General features: G+C 41.3%; 1 protein-coding gene across 13 annotated transcripts in view; it reads right to left on the reverse strand.

The window, feature by feature from the left end:
* nrcama (neuronal cell adhesion molecule a) overlaps positions 1 to 22,034 on the reverse strand; it is a 76,276-nt gene that overhangs the window by 29,614 nt on the left and 24,628 nt on the right. For 8 of the 13 annotated variants that reach the window (XM_037760542.1, XM_037760544.1, XM_037760538.1 and 5 more), the window contains exons 2-4: positions 18,440 to 18,490; positions 593 to 774; positions 2 to 19 (exon numbers count right to left, since the gene is read on the reverse strand). In XM_037760542.1, the coding sequence (XP_037616470.1) occupies positions 2 to 19; positions 593 to 686 (112 nt within the window). In that variant the 5' untranslated portion in view covers positions 687 to 774; positions 18,440 to 18,490. Of the gene's footprint in view, position 1; positions 20 to 592; positions 775 to 18,439; positions 18,491 to 18,697; positions 18,888 to 22,034 lie in introns of those variants that run through there. The other 5 variants (XM_037760543.1, XM_037760549.1, XM_037760541.1 and 2 more) reach the window with 2 other exon arrangements.

Here is a 22,034-nt window from a genome sequence, read left to right on the forward strand (position 1 = left end):
CATCCTTCCAGTACTTTAGCTTTTTGTCCAGCGTGACACGCCGTACCACAAGTGACAGAATATTGAGGAAAGGTGTTAGTTTTTTTGCGAGGAGTAAAGAACAGGGTTCAGGTGAAATAGTTGCAAGTACTTTTAAGCATTTTATTAAGCCTGCATGACGTTTTAGAAGAAATATGATTTCCGTCTGTGGCTTCAGTTTCATCAGGCAGGTGCAATCAATGCAAGAAAAGTAGTTGAAGACATCAGAATATCACACAGGATGTGCGATATATAAAGAGACAAGTTCTTCAGAATTGCATTTTCATAACTAAAAGTCAATTCCATGCTGAAACGGGCAGAGCTGAGACAAGAAAACCGGTAAACTGCTGTTCAATCTGCAGCTACTGTAGAGCCCCTTTAGTGGCTCATAGGGGCTGTAATGTTCTTCGTTATGCCCCGCAATGTGGAAGTGTTAAGTGGAATTTCCATTACAGTTCTCCATAGAGCTTGAAGTGTTGATGAAAGCGGAATAGTTGGGGGTGGAAAAAGTTTTCAGAATTCACTATTTGTGGTAATCACAGTAAATGTTGATATTGATAAAGACAACACTTACGATCGAGAGGCACTTCCAGCGCTGAGGTCATGTGACACAAGAGTGTCAATAGCACAGCTCCGAAGCCCTGCACCCGCTTCCTGTTCCTGTCCATGGTTCGGGTGTGTCACGATGGAAACCTTTTGTCCAGGTTCAACGACACGATCAGGGCGGTCAATGGAGTGACAAAGTCTGAATCCACACTATAGTGAGGTAAAAAAAAAAAAAAAGAACAGATTACCACACGGTAAAATGGTATGTTTTGGTTTTATTTAAAGGGGCTAAATACGGGATTGGGAGCATTTCTATTGCCTCTCAACGGCTCTCAACATGGCAACGGTGAGCTCGGCGGCTCGTTGCCAACAGCGCTAACGGTGCAAATACGCTGACCAGACGTCCCGGTTTGTCCGGGATGTCCCGGTTTCAAACTAGGTGTCCTGAGTCCTGACAAAATCTGTAAAACACAGATATATGGCAGATCTGCCAGTTACATTTTGTGCAACCAGAATCAGACTGATTAATTATTCTACACAGTTCCTTCTGCGCATCAACAGGCGTATGGGCGAAAAATTGTGAAACACTTCAAACATTTCGCTCCGCTTATAACTCCCTCAGGACCGTCGGCTCCTGTCCGTCTTTCACCCGGTGTCTCCGTCCTGGCCAAAATGTACATCTGAGCTCCACATTTTTATTTATAATAGCCTACAGGTAGATGTGTGGCTTTGCGAGCGGAGCAATGTGATGTGATGAGAGATTGTTCGGGATCAAAACTTGAAAAAGTTGAAAAATAATTCCATAGTCCCAGACAATAATAAGTTTCATCTGAGGAAAACTCTCTACGGGACTCCCAAACTATCAGTGTGTCATGATGGGGGAGAGCCTTGTGATTAAAGGCGGTGAAATAAGCCGTCATGATAATGTGCTCAAATGCGCCACAGGTGCACCAAGTTAGCCATCCTGATGACAGCACCTATGGCTATATTACGTGCTTGTGCATGAGCATGCGGTGCACTTAAGTGTACAATTCCCGGTTTGGTTATTTGAAAATATGGTTACCCTAGGTGCAAACAACAGCAAAAGTGCTGACAGTTAACAGTGTTTACCTGAGGGGGAACTGGAGGGTGGGGGCTACGCTTCAGCAGTAACGCCGTCGGCCGGGACAACGTCATCAGCTGTAACCGCCGTATGAGAGCAGTGCAGAGCGGCGGCTGTGAGCTATCCAGTGGGGCACGCTCACATGCACAAACATGCACTAAAAGTACGCACGGCCAGCCCGGTTATGTCAATAAAGAACAAGAAGAAGCTCGGATTACAACGCACACACAGAGGGAGAGTGACTTCATTCTCTGCTCAGGTAGACATTACTCCTCTATATCTTTATATAACAAATAGTTGTTTGCTGCTATAGTAATGCTCTGGGTATCAAATTTAGCACCTTTAATGGAGTTATTTAGACGACATGACCACCAACTCGCAAAATGTGTACAAGATCAGTCCATAAAAATGAAAGATGTGTGGGTACACACTACAGAATATTTAGTCTGAGTCACAATGGAAAGTTTACTTTGCCGCAACTTCACGGACACTCTCAAAAGGTCAACATCCAAACTAGGTCGTGTAAGTCACGGATCACAAGTGGACTCGTCCGTCGGATAGCTTGCCAACGTAAAGACTTTGCCAAGAGGAAAAGTCCAAACAAACTTGATTCCAGTCCTCGTAACTTAAACAACTGAAGCATCCCGCACTCGTCGGCCCTATATTCTACAAATAAGACACAGACTCCAGACTGCTAGCTGTCTTCAACATGCATCGTTCTCAAGACGAGATGTGCACTGCTGAGATGCCCCCCCTGTCCACCACGTGTTTGCCTGTAAACATATGGCACGTGAGTGCACTCGGCCGGAACAATCGCAACTCTGCTCAGCAAGATATAGCTGCACACGGATCGGCACATGCATGCACAAACGCACCACAGAGCATCTTTGTCAGTGTGTCAAATAAAGTATGTTGGGTTACACGTGAGGGCAGGAACCACGAGCCATGAGCTCTATAGCTTCTGACGCGTGGTCCATAAGAAAGAGACCCAGATCGATACGTACAGTACAGCTGTCACAAACACACAGAGCCATGATAGCATTAATGGGATATTGTAAACTGCACCATGGGGAGCAGTGTATGTGTGTGTTTTCCCCTTTTATGTGCTTTGTCTTGCAGTGTGTTACATGTGCATTAGCCAACATTAATTTATTAGCAAAATGTATTCCATCACTGCACCGATGGCATCAAGATACTCCATGTTTTTGATCAATGTGTCCGTCTTCTACACACAATAGCGCATTTTTCATGCTTTGACAAAGACTAGACATTCATTATCAGCGCTAGTCTAAGTGATTTGTTGAAAGACGTGAGCCTGAGTTGAATCACAGTAGCCACGGGGGTGACAGTAACTCCTGTCAGCAGAGCAGAGATGGATTTCGAGGTGGAGCAGCGTGCTGCTGTCGGGTAAAATGGCCCAGTCCACCCTGACGTCGTCATTATTCATGACTAGCACATGCATCACATGTATTGTAGACACATAAACACATGTGGACACACAGGCAGAGAGCACACACACACACACACATACACAAATACACGGGGGGTTGAAGTCTTCAGAGGCGTTTGAAGGTGAAACTATCAAGCTCTCTGTTGGATTTCAGGCCTGTGACGTGTCTACTCTGCTGGAGAGGAAGCATGTCTGATGACATAGGGAGAGAGCGGTAATGAACACACACACAGAAAGTAGTGTATCAGATGCCATCTAGCTGAGCTAGGCAGAGTGTGTGAGCTAATACAACCCCGGGACACAGCTAATTACGCCGACACGTCCGATTGGATATTACTCTCACTAGTTAATCGAGAGGGAAGACAACAGTGAGAGAGAGAGAGAGAGAAGCACAACGGAATGCATTAAATGCCGGCCATGCATGCTAAATCTTCTAATCTCATTGTGAAAAAAAGGCAATGTGATATCATGCAAATGTAATAGCCCATCTTCAGATTAATTATAATAATGCTCCATGCTGCTGCAGCAGAAATGGCCTCCCCCCACAGCGACACACATTAAACTGTGCCGGACCTCTGGCCATTTTCTCCCAGAGAGAGAGAGAGAGACAGAGAAGCTCCTTCACCTGCTTATAAGTGGGACTTTTGTTTAAAAAGGTAATGAGTGACAAAAGGGAAGAGAAGGGGGAGATGGATGATTGATGAATAGAATGTACAAATGGGTAAAAATGAAGCAGACGTTCAAAACATTAGAGGATGGGAGGGAAAGAGAAATTCTGTAGCCTGAGGGAAGATTGTGACGGGACGGGTGAAAAATGAAATGCTGCATCAATTACTGGTTTTACTGGTCTTCTCCTTTTTAAAGTATAGGGCTCGATCAATTCTGGATTTTTGAGGCTTGTATGAATATTTGAGAATATTAAAAAATATCTGTAGTATGTCAGTCGACATCCTCTTATTTTTAACATTCCAATAAACTTTATTATTTAGTATCTGGTGTCTATGGCTATGGAGGACGGAACCTGCCAAAATAAAAATGAATTACTCGATAAATAAATATGCCATTCAATGTACCAAAAATATTGATTTACTAAAATGTGATAAATTTATATTTCTGTTTAAATTTGCTTCTTTGTATTAATTCCCCTTTCTACTCTTCCCTTTTATTTATTTATTTTTGATTTTGGCAGGATCCGTCCTCCATATGTGGCGACTTTCCCACTATTATATCAAACTTGAATTCTGAAAAATTAGAGTCAAATATACATAAAAATGCTGCAGTTGACTGCTCTGCTCTTTTCTTAGCATGTCAGCATTAATATGTGATATATATGTGAATAGCCTGTTATCATAGGTAGAGCTTAATGATCAAGTTTTGTTTTAAAGTAGACATTCCCTCAGATGGTTCCTACTATTAAAGGAAACTGTGTTGATTTTTATTTTTGGGGAATGCGCCCTATTCGCTTTCTGGCGAAGAGTTGAGACCGCTACAGGGCTGCAACTAACGATTTTCATTATCAATTAATCTGCTGATTATTTTCTAAATTAATCGATTACTCTTTTCTGCTGTTAAAATGTCAGAAATAGTGAAAAATGTTCATCCTAGTTTCTCAAAGACCAAGATAATGTTTTAAATGTCTTGTTTTTTTATCAGTCCAAAACCCAAAGATATTCAGTTTAATATGATATTAAACAGAGAAAAGCAGGACATCTCCACATTTGAGAGGCTGAATACAGCATTTTCTGCCATTTTTGCATGAAAAAATGAAAGATTAATCGTTGCAGCTCTACATTACTCTTCGTTTTTTGTACAAATTGAACGAACAAGACATAACGTATGTCAGCCGTGTGTTAACAGTTTAGCCGTTTCCCCGTTTCTAGCCTTTGTACCAAACTCATCAAACACTCTGCAACAATGCTAATGCGTGTATTTCTGTTTCTTGTATTTTATGTATCTTCTACTTGTATATAAAGTAATTACTTCTGTAAAAAAAAATCCCCCAACATGGAAATAAAATATAATGTGTGTCTGTTTTTTTTATGTCTGACCCGGGTCACATCTCCAGAGAGGCAGAGAGATTAACTGCCCGGGGGTAAAAAAAAAAAAAAATCTGTAGACAACACAGATGACTCCCCGAGCACGGGCACAAACGCAAAACAGACACACACATAAAAAACAAGCTGCCATGTGCAAATGTCAACATATTTCAACAGCTAGAATGTCACCGAGTGTTAACTGGCATAAATTGCTTAGACGTTCACGTTGGAAAATTCCTCACAGCCTTTGATTTACATGATCGTGCAGCATAAAACTGCACTATTGACCTTTTTTAAGTGAAGAAGACGAACACACTTTCATACTTGTTTGACCGTGCACCGTGCTACAAAGTGTTTTTGAAGCCTGTTGAGTAAATTAAGGCGATACCAAGAGGATGTGCTGTGTGGTTGTAAGACATTTCTCCGGCTCCCACAGAAGCACACACATACAGCCTAACATTCATCCTTGAGTTAAGTGAGTAATAATCATTTCCCATTGCTCATTTCCGCACAGGTCAGACTAAAAAAAAAAAACAAAGATGATGACGGAGGACTCAAATGAAGGATGAGTGGGATGACTCTCTGGCTCGTGGGCAGGTCATCTCTCATCCTCCTCGTTCCCGCTCTTCTCTGACTCACTGGTCAAAGCCCCAGAGGTCAAAGAGTCGCCCTCCAGCTCTGCCTTCCCATCTTCATCACTCTATCCTTGTCTCTTTCTTTCTTTCACTTCCTGTCTTCCTCCCTCTATTCCACTCTGTCATTAATATTTTTTTTGCCACCCATGCAGTGTTGTCTGCTTCCTCAAACTGAAAGTGCTAATTGTGGTCTCGGTGTTACATTTCCACGAGTGAACAGGAAGTTTCAAAAGGACATTTTAATGGATGATAATGGCAGACGTCCACCAGCCAATCCTACATCCCAAAACCTTATCCTCACACATTCTCCCAAATGATGCCCGGTCTCCCCCTTTTCAAGCTCAACAGTGAGTCTGCAACCATATCCTAAGAGGTCTTCATTAATGGATGAGTCAATGTTACTCACTCCCGTACAGAAAGCCATAAAGCTGCACCGCACGGCCATTATATAAGTGCTTATGAAAATGTAATTCAGTGGTGAGGTCACACAGCAGCAGCTATACGCTTCGGAATTAATCCACCTTCTGTCCCGACACACTTTCAGTAACCTGGATCTATTCCCTTCTTTTGCTTTGTGCATGTGGCCTGAGCTCAGCACTCAACGCTTAATAAGGAGCTATTGAAACTAAATGGCTGTGGATTTAAACGGTCAGTACTTTAAAATGATTTACTGCACAGTGAACATTGAAACACGATGTTCATTTTCAATTTAACCAACATTCCCTTTTTAATCGCATGCGCACAGCTGCTCTTTACATTTAAAAGTTGGAAAAATTGCATCCTGTTATAATGTGACATTTTGAGAAGATAATTAGCTTTCTTGACGAAAGTTAGGTGAGAAGATAGATGTTCTCTCATTTTGTTACCCTTGGTAGGGGCTGCTCGATTATGGCAAAAATCATAACCACGATTATTTTGGTCAATATTGGGATCACGATCATTTAACACATCTACTCACTGACTTTGGAAACATCGTGCATTTAGAAAGAAAATGTAAAAGCATCAATGTGGTGCACTTTGAGAGCTAAATTAAGAGAGTATAAATATCAACAGTGATGATCACACCCACAAAGCATGGTAAATGAAACGGATCTGTGTTTCAAGACGGGTCGGGGGGTTTGCCGACATCTTCGCACTGAGGTCAGTCCCGTCCCTCTCCGCGGGGAAAGAGGGATCAGCGAGCACTCAGTGGCGAAGTCCAGGCGAAGGGTGCCGTAAGGCGCCACCTTCACCCAGACCTTTCCAAGCCAACCTAGAGCCGGTTGCAGCACATTACATCTATCTTCTCCTCTAACTTTCGGCAAGAATGCAAATAAGCATATTTTATCCCACAATGCGGGATTATTCCCATTGACCCCAGTATGAGCAATGTGTTGCGTTTTCTACACTGCAACTCCATTCTTGAACCACTTTGGTAACATGCTGATTTGTTGGAGAGTTCATCTAATGACAGGTTGAACACAACATGTCCATTAAGCCATTTGTGTTATGTTCAGTGTCTTTAATACGACGGAGTAATAGGGCCACATTGAAGGAAAAAAAAGTTGTAATATTACGAGAATAAAGTCATAACGTAACGACAGAAAAAGTTGTAACGGTACGAGAAAAAAAGTGTCACAAAAAGAGGCAGTTTCCTCCAAGTCAGTGTTTTTTTCTTTGAAATAAACGCCGTTTCTTCCACAATCTTTTCAAGGTCCTGATACGCCAAAAGATTAAGTATTTCGTTATTTGTGAAACATATACTAAAGTATAACTTCACAAGATGCTCAATGTTCCTCATTTTCACACAGCTGCTCTATTTCCCCTCTAAAGTAACACATAAAATTACTACTTTATAATTTTATGACTTTATTCTCATAATGCTACGACTTTTTTCTCGAAATCTCCGATTTATTTTTTCCCCTCAATGTGGCCCTAATACTCCGTCGTACTTTGACCCCGACATTGAACTATTATTTACTCCTTCAATGAAATGACCCTGAATAAAAGTAGTCACTAGATATCTTCAGTCAGTAGATATGAGAACAGACGTTGACTACTGCATACTCAATATATAACCAGGGCCAACAATTCTCAACAACAAAGAGTGACGTGAAGCCTGCTGACACATACCCAACAGTCTTCCTGCACTCTCAGTTCGCAAGCCCTGAAGCAACGTGCTAAGTTGGTCACTCCGCAGCCTTCAGTCACACCGAGAGACACTGAGGCATGACAGCCTGACGACACAGATGAGGGGGGGAGGCAAAGGGAGGCAGGGAGGGAATTAGGAAGGGAGGGGTAGTTAAAACACAGTCATCTGCAGTCACATCAGATCACAGTGACAGAGATATTTCTAAGACAACAGACTTCGGAGTCGGACCGCTTCCAGCCTGACCGGACTGGATCTGATGCTCACTCATCTGTAGCTCGGTACACACACGGATTACTATTAGTACATAAACGCGCTGATGCCACAATGATCGTTTACAACTTGCAGTCTGGCGTGAAATTAAATTCAACATCAGTTGTATTTTCTTTGCGGGCTGAAACTTCACTCCTTTGGGTAGACATCCAACACATGATGCATCATAACACACTAACCAGACTCCAGTCTGAGTGTCTCCAGTAACCAGGTCACTAGAATAGGAGCTGTGAGCCATGAGAGGCCCCACAAACACACGGAGGGAGACTGTAGCCTAAATGTGAAGCCAGCGTAACCGCTACATCACTGCTGACATTTAAGAGAGCAGACTTTTATATTTTTTTTCGGGGGAATGTGCATCTGCTTTAAAAACACCCTTAAAACTGTGACAAAAACTAAATGGAAATATTACCAGTGGTTGAATCAAAAACTCCCTGAAACTAAACAGATAGTGGGAAAAACAACAACAACATCCTGTAAGCAAATACACGAACAGTACAGACCACTGAACAAACGTCTTTGTGCGACCAACGCCTGAGGTGAGAACTTTATCGCAGTATTTTGCAAACCAATCCTGCAACCATGTGTGAAAAGTATAGGTGCTTGTGTCCAGCAGGACATATTCCCTTATATTGTTTTAGTGTAGGTAGCATAAGCCCTTGATGCTGCTATCTTTTAGAGAGTGAACAGATCGACTGTGGATGACTGATATATTTGGTAAACTAATTCTTTAAAGCTTTCTTTTAGCTCTGATTTTGGTCCCCACCATTTCCTCTGGTAAATATCTGTCTCTTTAGCTGCTAAATGCTCCACTATGGTCACCAGGTAGTCGCTAACTTTAACTGCATTAGAGCTTTGTCGTGTCCTGCTGTTGCCGAATATTAAGTTGATGAGAGCTGTGAGACTGAACCAAAACTCTCTCCAGAAGTTGCGGGTCAAAAATAAAATAATAAAACTCCGTAGAGCTTAGTGGAACGGTAGAGTCCAGTGATACTTCGGTGAGCTCATCACTATCAGCGACCCCTTTCACATACAAGAAGTCACGTGATCCACATATTGACAAAGTAAAAGTTAACGTGATAACGCATTAATTAGTTTTAACGCCAATAATTTCTTTACCGCATTAACAAAATCAATCGTTCGGAGGTTGTAACGGGCTCAGTTTTAAAGCTAGGATGAAGATACTGATATCACATGAAACTAGAAAAAAATCTAAGGAATCTATTGCAACCATGTCATACTGGCATGGCCATTTTCAAAGGGGTCCCTTGATCTCTGACCTCTAGATATGTGAATGAAAATGGGTTCTATGGGTACCCACGAGTCTCCCCTTTACAGACATGCCCACTTTATGATAATCACATGCAGTTTGGGGCAAGTCATAGTCAAGTCAGCACACTGACACACTGACAGCTGTTGTTGCCTGTTGGGCTGCAGTTTGTCATGTTATGATTTGAGCATATTTTCTTATGCTAAATGCAGTACCTGTGAGGGTTTCTGGACAATATTTGTCATTGTTTTGTGTTGTTAATTGATTTACAATAATAAATATATACATACATTTGCATAAAGCAAGCATATTTTCCCACTCCCATGTTGATAAGAGTATTAAATCCTTGACAAATCTCTCTTTTAAGGTACATTTTGAACATATAACAAATCTGTGATTAAATATTTCAATTGATTGACAGCCCCATAATTAATATATCACTTTTATAAGACACAGGCCACGGTTAGGGGGTTGAACACACTGCCAGTGTCTGTTGAGGAAGAATGCAAAATGTAACAATGCCGGTGGGTACGAGACAAGAGATGTATTCAACACCAGGAGAGACACAAAGACATGCTGACATACCAGCAGTCCTCTGTGTAAACACGTGAAGAAAGGGCTGACCCAGGGTAGAAAACTTCAACCTGCTCTCAGCCTCTGTATCTGTCAATTTGATAACTTTATTGGCCGGCTGCTCTGTCTCTCCTTCCCCTTATCTCTTCTTTCTCTCTCCCTCCTTGACAAACCCCCATCAAGCGAGCGGTCTGCCACGAACAAAGCCCATTGTAAGGTGAGAAAACGGCCCTACTTCTTAGGGGCAAAAAAGCCTTGACTGGAATTTTTGATCAAAAAGGAAAACAAGGGGTAGCACTGCCTCACTAATACGTCTTGATAGAAGGGCTGCTATTCATGTTTCATACCTTTTTACTGAGTTAAGTATTATTTACTAAAGCACATTTATGCTGCAGACAATAGGTGGATAATGTTACACTGTCCTTACCTTACGGAAGGTAAGGAGAGACATTATATGAGGGATGGGAATAAAGCACTCTGTGTCAGATGGAGAGTGGAGCTATGCAGGGCGCGTTGAAAGGTGTATTTTCTGCTAAAAAAAAAACACTTGACACTTAGGAATACAGAGGTGAGGTGTGGAGTTTATTGTAAAAAAAAAAAGACAATAACGTTGAGTGAGGATGAGGTAACGGCATACTTGCATTACTGGTTTTATTTCCAAGGAAATGTTCACACAGAATGCACCAAATAGGTCCAGAGATCCAACCCGGTCTCACGGGAAGGCGTATAAATACCTCGGCATTACACAGACATCCCACGCGTCATACAACTGACACACGGAAATCCAGAAAGTCATACTTATCACTAGAGATGTCACGAGAACCGATACTGCGGTACCAACTCGGTACCAAAATTCTAAAAATGTGACGGTACTCGTATTCTTCGGTACCGAACAATGCCTGTAAAGGTCATTTGGTACCGGAGCGGAGGTAATTGGAGATGCGATTCTTCCGGATCTAATGGGGGCAGTATACGCTTACAAGTGTTCTCATCTGCCGTGAAATGAAGGAAGAAGAAGAGCGCCGTAACAGCACGGAAAAAAACAACAGCGCGAGACATGAAAGATTGCTGCTGCTGCAGCGCTACCTCCGCCTCAACTCGTTGAGAAAACAAATAGCAAGAGTCGGGTATGGAAGTACTTTGTGTTCGAGGCGGATTTACAAGTAGTAATAATAGATTCGCAAAAAAACAGTATGCGGTGCAGTAACGGTGCCATCGTACTTTTCTTTCCAAAGGAAGAAATACTTTCAATTTAGCAAACCACCCCAAAGACTACTAGAGACTACTAGATTTCTGGTACCGTGACATCCCTACTTATCACACACTAAACACCTTACATATTATCGTGGCATTCATACGCCTTTTCGTGCGAATGTGCAGTCAAATCAGTTTGTACATTTGATTCCTATTTTACCAAGGCAAGATATTATATGTTTAACTTGTACAATTTTACAACAACACAAGAATTACAGACACTCTCGCCTGAAATATGACCGGTATATTCTTGTAAGCCAGTAAGAAGTTTTACCGTTGCTCACTTCAGCCACGTTTCCATGTCAGGATTGGAACCAGCAGCTCTCCAGTTACGAGTTACAACAGCTCCATTTAAGAGAGAGACGTCATGATTTAACTGCTGACTTCATCGGAAGCTGTCCGCTACAGTGGAAGTTATTGTAAGAGGAGCTTTCACTACACTAACACCACTTCTTTTGCAGTGAAAGGACAGAACTGGCAGCCTCTTTGTCTCCAATAGCCCCCAAACCGGATCACACACAGCCACCTAATCAGAACAAACCATCTCAGCCTCTTTTTGCACGTGTACACACACACACATACACACAGAGCCAGGCCTTCCCTTTTTTGGGGTCAGTTTTTCTAGCACCATCCGCAGAATCCCCCAGCGCCTGCTTTTCTCTGAGGCTTTGTGAAGTGCTGATGGTCAGCATGCTCCCCCCACCCACCCCTCACCATCCACACCTCTACAACCACCCCGTGGGTGCTATTGTCCTTCATGTTGTTTACCACTGGGATAACGCTGAAACGGCAGGGGTGATCCAGGGCACAAGGTGACGCCTCCGGGAATGAAAAATATGCCCACAGTTCAAGAGGGTGTAGTTCTTTACTGCAGTAATGACAGAAAAGAAAATGCACATATATATATATATAGTGGGAAAGTTTTGTTTTTTAACCAGTTTTCTAACCAATTCTGCTTAAGGATGTAAGAAAATATTGAAAATATAGAATATCGCTATATTATGTTACTGTATCGATTCTCAAAAACTCTATAGATTTTTAGTTAATACTTTACATGCTCTGATGCTGGATGTTACAGGGAGTGTGATTAATGCAATGCAGATCACACTGTTCTGACTGCATAAAAAAGTAAACTTTTTTTACTCAGATTTTATGGATATCACAATGTGTTCTTTATACTATGACAGTTTTCCTAAAATTCGATTTTTAAAAATCGAGATATACTGAATCATAACCCCTGTATCGTGATACGTATCGTATCGCCAGATTCTCGCCAATACACAGCCCTAATTCTGCTTTGTCCAAAAAATAAGATTCACTACAGACAAGGGGCAGTGTCATCTGCATACGTGAACCCCAAATTCTTAATTTAAGTATAGTTATAAAACTTGGGGTGTGCTAAGGGTATGGTTTGATGTACAGTCTCAAAACACAAATGTACATCTACATTTGACCAATTTTCACATTTAGCTTAAGTTCTTAACCAAGGTTATGTACAATAAAAGAGAAGGTAAAGCTTGTGCTTCTCGCTCAAGGACACATATGATATGACTGGATACCACAGCAACATACTTGTATCTTGGAGAGAACGAACACAGTGGAACTGAAAAAAAATTATTTGTGTAATGTCATTGTGTGTTATAATATGGCTTTAACCATTTAAAAACAGACCTCCCATAGGCGGATGCGGGAGATCGTTGTTTGCATGATCCTGTTTTAAATCGATCTAAAATAAAAACCATAATAGCGAGAGCATTCATTCTTTTTGCAGCAGAAAGCTAAGGTTTCTGATGACATCATTAAACAACCCGACGTGCGTAACGTAACAATCGAAACGCCTAAAAAATGTGTGTAGTTCAAATAACTTATGGTGTGTTATGAAATATTTTGTTCATGTTTCTACATTGAGAAATCGTTTGGCTCAATATGTTTTGTGTGTTTCTTTAGAAACATTTTATGGAAAAACGTCAGGTTTTTCTATTTTGTTAATTTGACAATTTCAATACTTTTATCAATTATCATAGTTTTTTGACTGACGTAACCTTTTAGCGTAGGTTGTACAGGTTTTAGTGATATGAAGCATTTGAAGATACTTTAAGAAATGACATCAAAAATACCAATGCTGGCACTGGTGGACCATTTCTATGGCAGAGCCAAAGGGTTAACAGTGAAATATAGAACTACACAGACTAGATTCTCTGGTAATGGTGACAACCAAAGATGATCTGCTGAGCCCTCCTCCCATAACTTAACCCTGCTGCACCGAGTTCCCATGCTTCCCCCAGCACTCTTAAACCCCTGATATGAATAGCCTTAGAAGTATCTTATTGTCATTTCCTGTTGCCCTTTTTTCCCTTTTTCCTATTCAGGGAACGTGAGCAGCCCCGCCTTTCATTCCACGAATTGAATCTTAACAGCTTTGCTCCGGGCACATTGAGGTAACATAGTGATCCTCTCTGAAAAGGTGAAAACTGGGAAGGGTAGATCACCTTTAGAAGGTGTCACACCTGCATTGTTAACACAAACTGCCGTGTTCATCTTGTGAAAAAAATGAACACCTGCTTTGACAAAATGATAAAAGAAGAAATCTACTTCTAAACTAAAAATACAAAGGATTGTGTATGTATTTAAAATATATAATGAAAATTCAATATAAATTCAAATCACTGTAAATTGTGCAGCTGGAATGGCTTTGAAAAATGATAATTGCTCAGTAAAACAAAGCGCTGGACTCAACCATGTGTAACCCCTCAAAAGCCATTACTGATAGCTGCCATTAAAATTTGCTTCATCTGACATCCAATTATATCGCTGTGATATTTGGACGATTGCACACATTTTGCCAGGCGTATGGACCGGTTTGTTGGCTGCCGGGGGCTTGGCTGGGTGTTGGGCGTGTGCCCATGTGCGAATGAGTGTGTGTGTGTGTGTGTGTGTGTGTGTGTGTGTGTGAGTGTGTTTGTGAGCGCATGTCTCGCCTGTCTAAGGTCATCTCGTCAAAAGCCGTGGGCTCAGCCAGAGCAGGCTATATGTGTGCATGTATTGTGTACAATTTTGGGTGTGTATATATGAAATTGAAATTACAAACTGAATCTGGTGTCCCATCCTTTTCTAGTCTATATAGCCATACATTCTTTTTAGTGGAAACTGAGATATGGACGTAACAGTACACGTCCAGTGATCCAGTCCAGATCCACATTAAGGCGTTAACTCACCTGCAAAATCACTTGGTTATAAAATGCGAAGCATGATTGAACAGAAACCAATGGCTGTAATAACACAGAAATCTGTCTAATAACTTAGTATCTCAGAATATAGTACAATATGGTTTAGATAGGGCTATCAAAGTTAACGCGATAATAACGCAAATTCATTTTAACGCCTCTAATTCAATTAACGCATTAACGCAATCGATATTTCCGAGGTTGTAGCGAGGTCAGTTTTAAAGCTATAGTGAAGATACTGGTATCGTACGAAACTAGAAAACATAAGGAATCCATTGGTACCAACCATCTCACACTAGCTTGTTGCAAAGGAGGCTAAATATTGCTCCAAACTTGCGTTATATTTGGCGAGAAAAAACTGGCATGGCCTTTTTCAAAGGGGTCCCTTGACCTCTGACCTCAAGATATGTGAATGAAAATGGGTTCTATGGGTACCCACGAGTCTCCCCTTTACGGACATGCCCACTTTATGATAATCACATGCAGTTTTGGGGCAAGTCATAGTCAAGTCAGCACACTGACACACTCACAGCTGTTGTTGCCTGTTGGGCTGCAGTTAGCCATGTTAAGATTTGAACATATTTCTTGTGTTGATTTCCAATAATAAATAAATATATATACATATATTTGCATAAAGCAATCACATTTGCCCACTCCCACGTTGATAAGAGAATTAAATACTTGTAAAATGTCCCTTTTTAATGTACATTTTGAACAGATAAAAAAAATATGCGATTAATCGTGATTAAATATTTCAGTCGATTGACAGCCATAGTTTTACATAATGTTCAGCAGTGACGTATAATACACATAAAAAAACTAGTAGCTGACGGGCTAAACCATGCAAATTAAAAAGGATAAAAGCCCCTAAAATCAATAGTTGGCCCTCATTCTAATTCAGTGTGACAGTGTGAACGTGGCCACATAAATCCAGCTGGGCTTGTAAACCAGCCAAGTCTCATTGGTATTCCTACCGCTAGGTAAAAGGTATTGATGAGCAGATAGATGCACGTGGCCTTGGTGCGTGACTTTAGTGGCTTTACTATGACGTGAGTTACTGTGTGTTTGTGTGTGTCCTTCAGGCCTGGATTGTTAATACATTTATGGATGATGTTCCTATACGTCTTTTCCATTTTTACTAGGCCATGATCAAGCTCTGAAGACCGTGTTTGTGGTGGCTTCATCACACCCTACAAAAGCAGTGTATGGGACGCTCGGCATACTGATGATGATGTTACTATTTTTAGGGCCTGTTGTAGGGCTAAAAATGTAAAGTTTTTCCTCATGAAGTGTCAAAATTGGTAATATTGTGTTTTGTGTGGGGTGCATGAAAGTGCACAGTAAATTGTATGCCAATCTGACCAGTAGTTGTCGGTATAGTGGTTAAAGGTAAGACAGATGGTCAGACTGATCAATGGACTGGCAACAACACCATCAGGGCTAGCTGGAGCAAATATAATGCTATAATGATAAAGGACACGGGTAGATCAGGCTGAAATGTTGATAGGAGAGAAAAAGTGCATGATGGGATGGGATCGCGGGCAGGAGGTGAGAGCGGGGGGGAGGGGATTGATTGACACGTTATGGCAGCGCAACAAGCTGGCATGCCCCTTTTTTTTTTCTACTCCATCCATCTGTTCATCAGGATTACTCATATAGAGAGGGGTGGAGGAGGAGGAGGAGGAGAGGGGATGCTGTGGGAGGGCAAAGAGCGAGTATGAGGAAGAGGAGATCCATCACCGCAACCTACAAATAACTGAATTCAAACAGGCTTTTCAGTAAAATACGCTGCTGTGATAATGACTCACTGTTAAAATTATGGATCAGTGCAATATAGTGGAGTGCTCTCGTGGGGGCTATTCAGGTAGCGGTGGTATAGTAACGGGAGGTGGAAACATTGTAGTGGTGTGTTATGTAATACTGTGCTGCAGCAGCGCCTGCTCTACTTACTAAGACATCCACGGCTCCCTACTGACAAATATGTTTTATGGGTTTTCCACAAGGCAGATGCAGCATGCTGTGTACTATAGGCCTGTTATCTAAAGAGTTTTCTTTTTCAGAAAAAACAAAAAGTTTACAGTCAGTGTTACTCATCAAAATGTATTGTGTGTATCCTTGAGGTCTATTTTTGCACTATTGGAAATTGACCATATCTTTTTTCCCAGAAATAGATGAACAATTTACAGTTTTATTTCATGTATTATAACCTGAATATAGAATTAAATAGAATTTGTGCACTGTTTCCCTGTTCTCTGTTCGTGTGTGGTGTGTACAGTATGTGCACGAGTGTGTCATGTGTCAGTAGGTGAAGCAGCAGGTGACGCCAGGACATGTGGCTCTAGTCGAATTCAAACGAAGTCCTCGTCCAAATACATGCTGGGTATTCGTATCCTCGTCTCACCTCTCTGGGTGTGGACATATTGTTGTTTTTAGGCTCAAGGCTTTTTTTGCATGTTTACATGTCATTGTATTCTAAAAAAAGAGCGTGTTGGCTGAATTAAAGTTTGGTTTAAACTCTTCCACTAACAGAACAGCCTGACACCACAACCAACACATCACTATTATTCTTTCACTACCTTTATGAGTTCATTTCTGCATCAGTATAAAGTAGGGCTGTCAAAGTTAACGCGATAATAATGCGTTTAACACCACAAATTTTTTATAATGAATTTACACAATCAATATTTCAGAGGTTTTATCGGGCTCAGTTTTAAAGATACTGGCATCATATGAAACTAGAAAAACATAAGGAATCCATCAGTTCCAACCATGTCATACTAGCTTATCGCGAAAGGTTAAATAACGCTCCAAACTTGTGCTAAATTCTGGCGAGAAAAAACTGGCATGGCCATTTTCAAAGGGGTCCCTTGACCTCTGACCTCAAGATATGTGAATGAAAATGGGTTCTATGGGTACCCACGAGTCTCCCCTTTACAGATATGCCCACTTTATGATAATCACATGCAGTTTTGGGGCAAGTCATAGTCAAGTCAGCACACTGACACACTGACAGCTGTTGTTGCCTGTTGGGCTGCAGTTTACCATGTTATGATTTGAGCATATGTTGTTATGCTGAATGCAGTACCTGTGAGGGTTTCTGGACAGTATTTGTCATTGTTTTGTGTTGGGAATTAATTTCCAATAACAAATATATACAGAAATTTGCATAAAGCAAGCAATATGTGCCCACTCCCATGTTGATAAGAGTATTAAATACTTGACAAATTTCCCTTTAAGGTACATTTTGAACAGATAAAACATGTGCGATTCATTTACGATCAATCATGCAATTAATTAAACATTCTAATCGATTCACAGCCCAAGTATAAATGTAGATATTTCACTTTTATCACACACAAAAAAAACAAACCTAAACAACATACTTAAACCACAGCCCACATGGAGGTTGCAACAGGCGTCAAGCTCCTGTTTTTTGCTGGGTTCGTACCTGCAGATACCAAGAGGGCACAGCCAGGACTGCAAATCAGTCACTGCCAGCAAAAGACACGCCTCAACACTCAGCTCTTTTCACCCATGCTAACCAAAATACAGCCGTGGTTTGGAAAAACTGATAAAATGCCTTTTCCAGGACACTTCCAAACAGAAATGTTTGTAGTGCTGTCAGTGACAGCCACACTATATAATGTGCATCCATTTAGTGCACATATAAATCCAAGCAACAGTGCAGTAATCCACTCAGGGTGATACTGAACAACAGCCCATATCACTGAGACACAAGGCCAGACATGCCATTAGCAAAAAAAATGTGATCAAAATCTAGAACAGGAGGAGGTCTGGGTGTTCCAGAGAAACGCTGATTCACCCACGTAGGAGCAGAGAAGAACAACATCACATGACACCAAGAGCCAAATAATGGATACAAAAGTAAAGCAGAGAAAGTATATTATTCATGTGTAATATCTGACTTACCTGTGAGGATTTAATCTCAGCCGCCGTCTGTCTTCAGGAGGTGGTTCAAACCTGCAACAATGAAAAGGACATCAGTCATTAATGGGGCCAAAATTAGAAAACCCATTCCTGTTGGACGAACCAGTTCTATAATGCACACAATATATGATTATAAAAACGATGCTACTGCCTTGTCTACGGTGATATTATGTTGCACCGGTGTTTTCATTACATCTCATTTGGCAAAGAAATACTCAGCCAAAGTCCTGCACAGCTTACATTCATGCAAATTTGGAGCGGCGTCCTCACATTATCCACGTCGGGACGTGAACGAGCACTGAACAGAAGTCCTCGGCTGCAGCCAAAATGCAGTAACAACACAATATAATTGAGACAAAGGGACATATTTGGTTGTCAAAGACTTGAATCCATTCATTAATACGGGCCAGTGTCTCACACACACACACACACACACACACACACACACATACAACGCTACATGAATACATGAATACACATCCTCCCAGCTCTCCGGGGAATACCCAGTAAATGACTGTGTCTTGCTGAACACGAGGCCCCTTCAATCAACCAAAATGTCTCCAGTCATTTTTATTACTTTTACCTCCAGCGAGGGGACACACACGAATGACACAGTGCCCCCCCCACCTCCCGCAAACGGGGGCTTCCCGTCGTGACCGTGAATGCATTATCATAATCTCCGGAGGGACTCTCCATTCATCTCGCATTAGCAAAACAAATGTGACAGACAAAAGGAGCGGCGGTCCATTTAGACGTGGATCCATTAAAACTGTAGTTAGCTCAGAGGAGAAAGACCGGTGGATTATGGGAGTAGCCATTAATGAGCCGAGGGTCGAGCTGTTTGAACTCGTCGTGTAATGTAAAAAGATGAGGAAGGGGGTCTTTGAACTCCACCGCGATGACAAGGGTGAGGAGCTGCTGTCACACACAGAGAGAGAGAGAGGAGATTGGAGGAACGCCAGCGACCCAACCCAACCCCAAGCCACGACCCGTTACCATGGAAACAGAAGGATGTAGAAGGAGGGAGGCAGACAGGAAAAGGAGGATTATTTGTCATGTCTAACTTACAAATTGGAATCAAACCAAAGTGAGTTTACCTGAAACAAGTTGAATTGAATGAATTTAGTAACCCGGACTGAACTGAAATGAGCTGATCTGAGACCAGAGAGGGCAGAGACAGATGAGGGTGGAGAAAAAGAGGGAGATGTTAATGAACGGAGACAGGGACGCACCGTGACATCAGAAAAACCCCGGCAGGAGAGGCAGAGTGAGGATGAGGGGAGAAAGAGAAAGTGAGAGAAGGAGAGAGAGAGAGAGAGAGAGAGAGAACACATGAAAAAATGAAGGGCGAGAGGGAATCAGAAACATGCATTATTAACGGGCAAATCTAAAAGCGCTTCATCATCACAGCGCAAGAGGGAGAGGGGGCGGAGAGAGATGCAGAAAAGAGAGGAGAGGAGAGGAGAAGAGAGCTGGGGAGGTGGCAGGAGAGAAAAGCTAACAGGCCTGACACCAAGCACCGGCACATCGTCATGGAGACGAAAAGAGAGACGGACCATATGACAACAAAGAATGCTATTCCCCTTTTTAAAGGAATAGTTTGACTTTTTGGGGAAATATGCTTAATCACTTTCTTGCAGACGGTTATATGATAAAATTGATACCATACTACACGCTACAGGGAGGAATGGTTAGCTTAGCCTCGAATAAAGACTGGAAACAGCTAGCCTAGCTCTGACCAGATCTCACAAAATCAACCAAACAGCTCTTCAATAAACACATTATGTCTTGTTTGTTTAATCTGTACAAAAAAACAAAGTGTGAAGACAAGAATTTACTGTTTTATGGGGGGTTATGTGCTGGATTAGTTCTTGGCCAGGAGCAGTGACTTCAAAAAGTCTCTGCTTTCTCCTACATTTAATTAATTAATTCATTTATCTATTTATTTATTTAAGGTTTCTATCCTTCTACCATGAATTATATTATTGTGGTATTTTATTTTTTCTGTAACTTTACCTCTAGGGGTGGGAGGAAGGCTGGACCTGTCTCTGTGTGGGAGTGGGAGGCGATGTGTATGTGTGTATATGTATGTACATATTAAATGTTAAATGTAAGATATCATTTTTTTGTATTATGGCACTGGTGTTATGTTTTGTTATGTTTGTTATGCTGTGTTTGAAAGAAAGGAATAATAAGAATTTTCAAAATAAAAAAAGTCTCCGCTGGTTGCCTAGCAAACTAATGGTGACAACAATACTCCAGGAAGTCAAACGTAAAACCACAAATTGTTGTGTTTACACTTGGATTTTTGTGTTAATTATTGTGTAAGTGATAATTAGTGAGTGTAATGGAAATTGTGGAATTAAAGGTTTATATGCATGTCATCTGTATGAAATGTAATCTTCAGTTTTTGCAGTCTTTAAGAAGCATTTATAACCCTGCAGAGCATGGGAGAGGATTCAGTGTTATCAGTTCACCTGTGTGTTAGATTTCCTGTTGTTTACATCCCCTGTGGTGGAGGATGTTGACACCTGGCACAGAGAGGTGTTTGATGATTCTCTTCTACTTTATAAGGCTGTATGTAACTGATTAGCAGGCACTCTCACTACAGGAGAGACGCCATGCATTAAAGGTCTGTAGAATTGATAGACAAATATTGTGTTTTGTGCATTCTGTTTAATTGATTTTGATGTACAGGAGTACTGTGGTTGCATCCAAAATTTCATACTAACATGCTATTTAGTACACTAAACCAGTACGTGAGATATTTTAGTATGTCCGAAACCTTAGTATGAAACCAATAGTACGTGAATCGTATACTATGTCCGGTGAAATATTACAGTATGCAAACACTGGACACTACGCTGGCATAAATATCCCACAATGCAATGCGGTAATGATGACAAAGTTCATAACAGACGTGGTCGGACAGCTCTGTAACATCAATGATGCCTCAATTTAAGTATAAGATTTCGCTTTGCTAAGTGTAATTTAGTTTTTGAATTAGTTTAGACTTCATTGGTTCATTAATCATCGTTTGGTCACATGAGGTTGGCACAGGTTACCATGGTTACACGTCTCTAAATGGCACGGAGGCTTTCAGGAACGTAAATTACTGCTCAGTGCGTCCGAAAAGATACACACTGCTTTTTATCATACAAAGGTGAGTTAAACAATAGTGCACATACTGGGTATGTAGTGCAAAGCATGCGATTTGGGACACAGCCACTGTGAAATGCATTGATTCTAGCACACTGACTCTATTTTGAACAAACTTTATTGGCATTATTTACCAACCAGGACAAGAGAGGAGCAACCTGATGAGCCTTAAAGTATTCTACAGTATAAAGTAAATGTTCTGAATCAGTTTAAGCCTTCAGATGAATTCATGAAGCAAAAAATAGATCTGATTCGTTCACTTCGTCTTCAGCGAGGAACTAAAATATTTCTATGACAACACTGTGAATGTGAAATTAAGCTCTGTGAATACTAAACCATCCCCCTGGAGGTAAAGACCAGTGTTTCTCTGAATGTCCTGAAACCAACTACAGTGTGATCACTACGTCTCCAAAAAGCC

This window comes from Sebastes umbrosus, chromosome 23, assembly GCF_015220745.1.
Source record: "Sebastes umbrosus isolate fSebUmb1 chromosome 23, fSebUmb1.pri, whole genome shotgun sequence".
NCBI lineage: Eukaryota > Metazoa > Chordata > Actinopteri > Perciformes > Sebastidae > Sebastes > Sebastes umbrosus.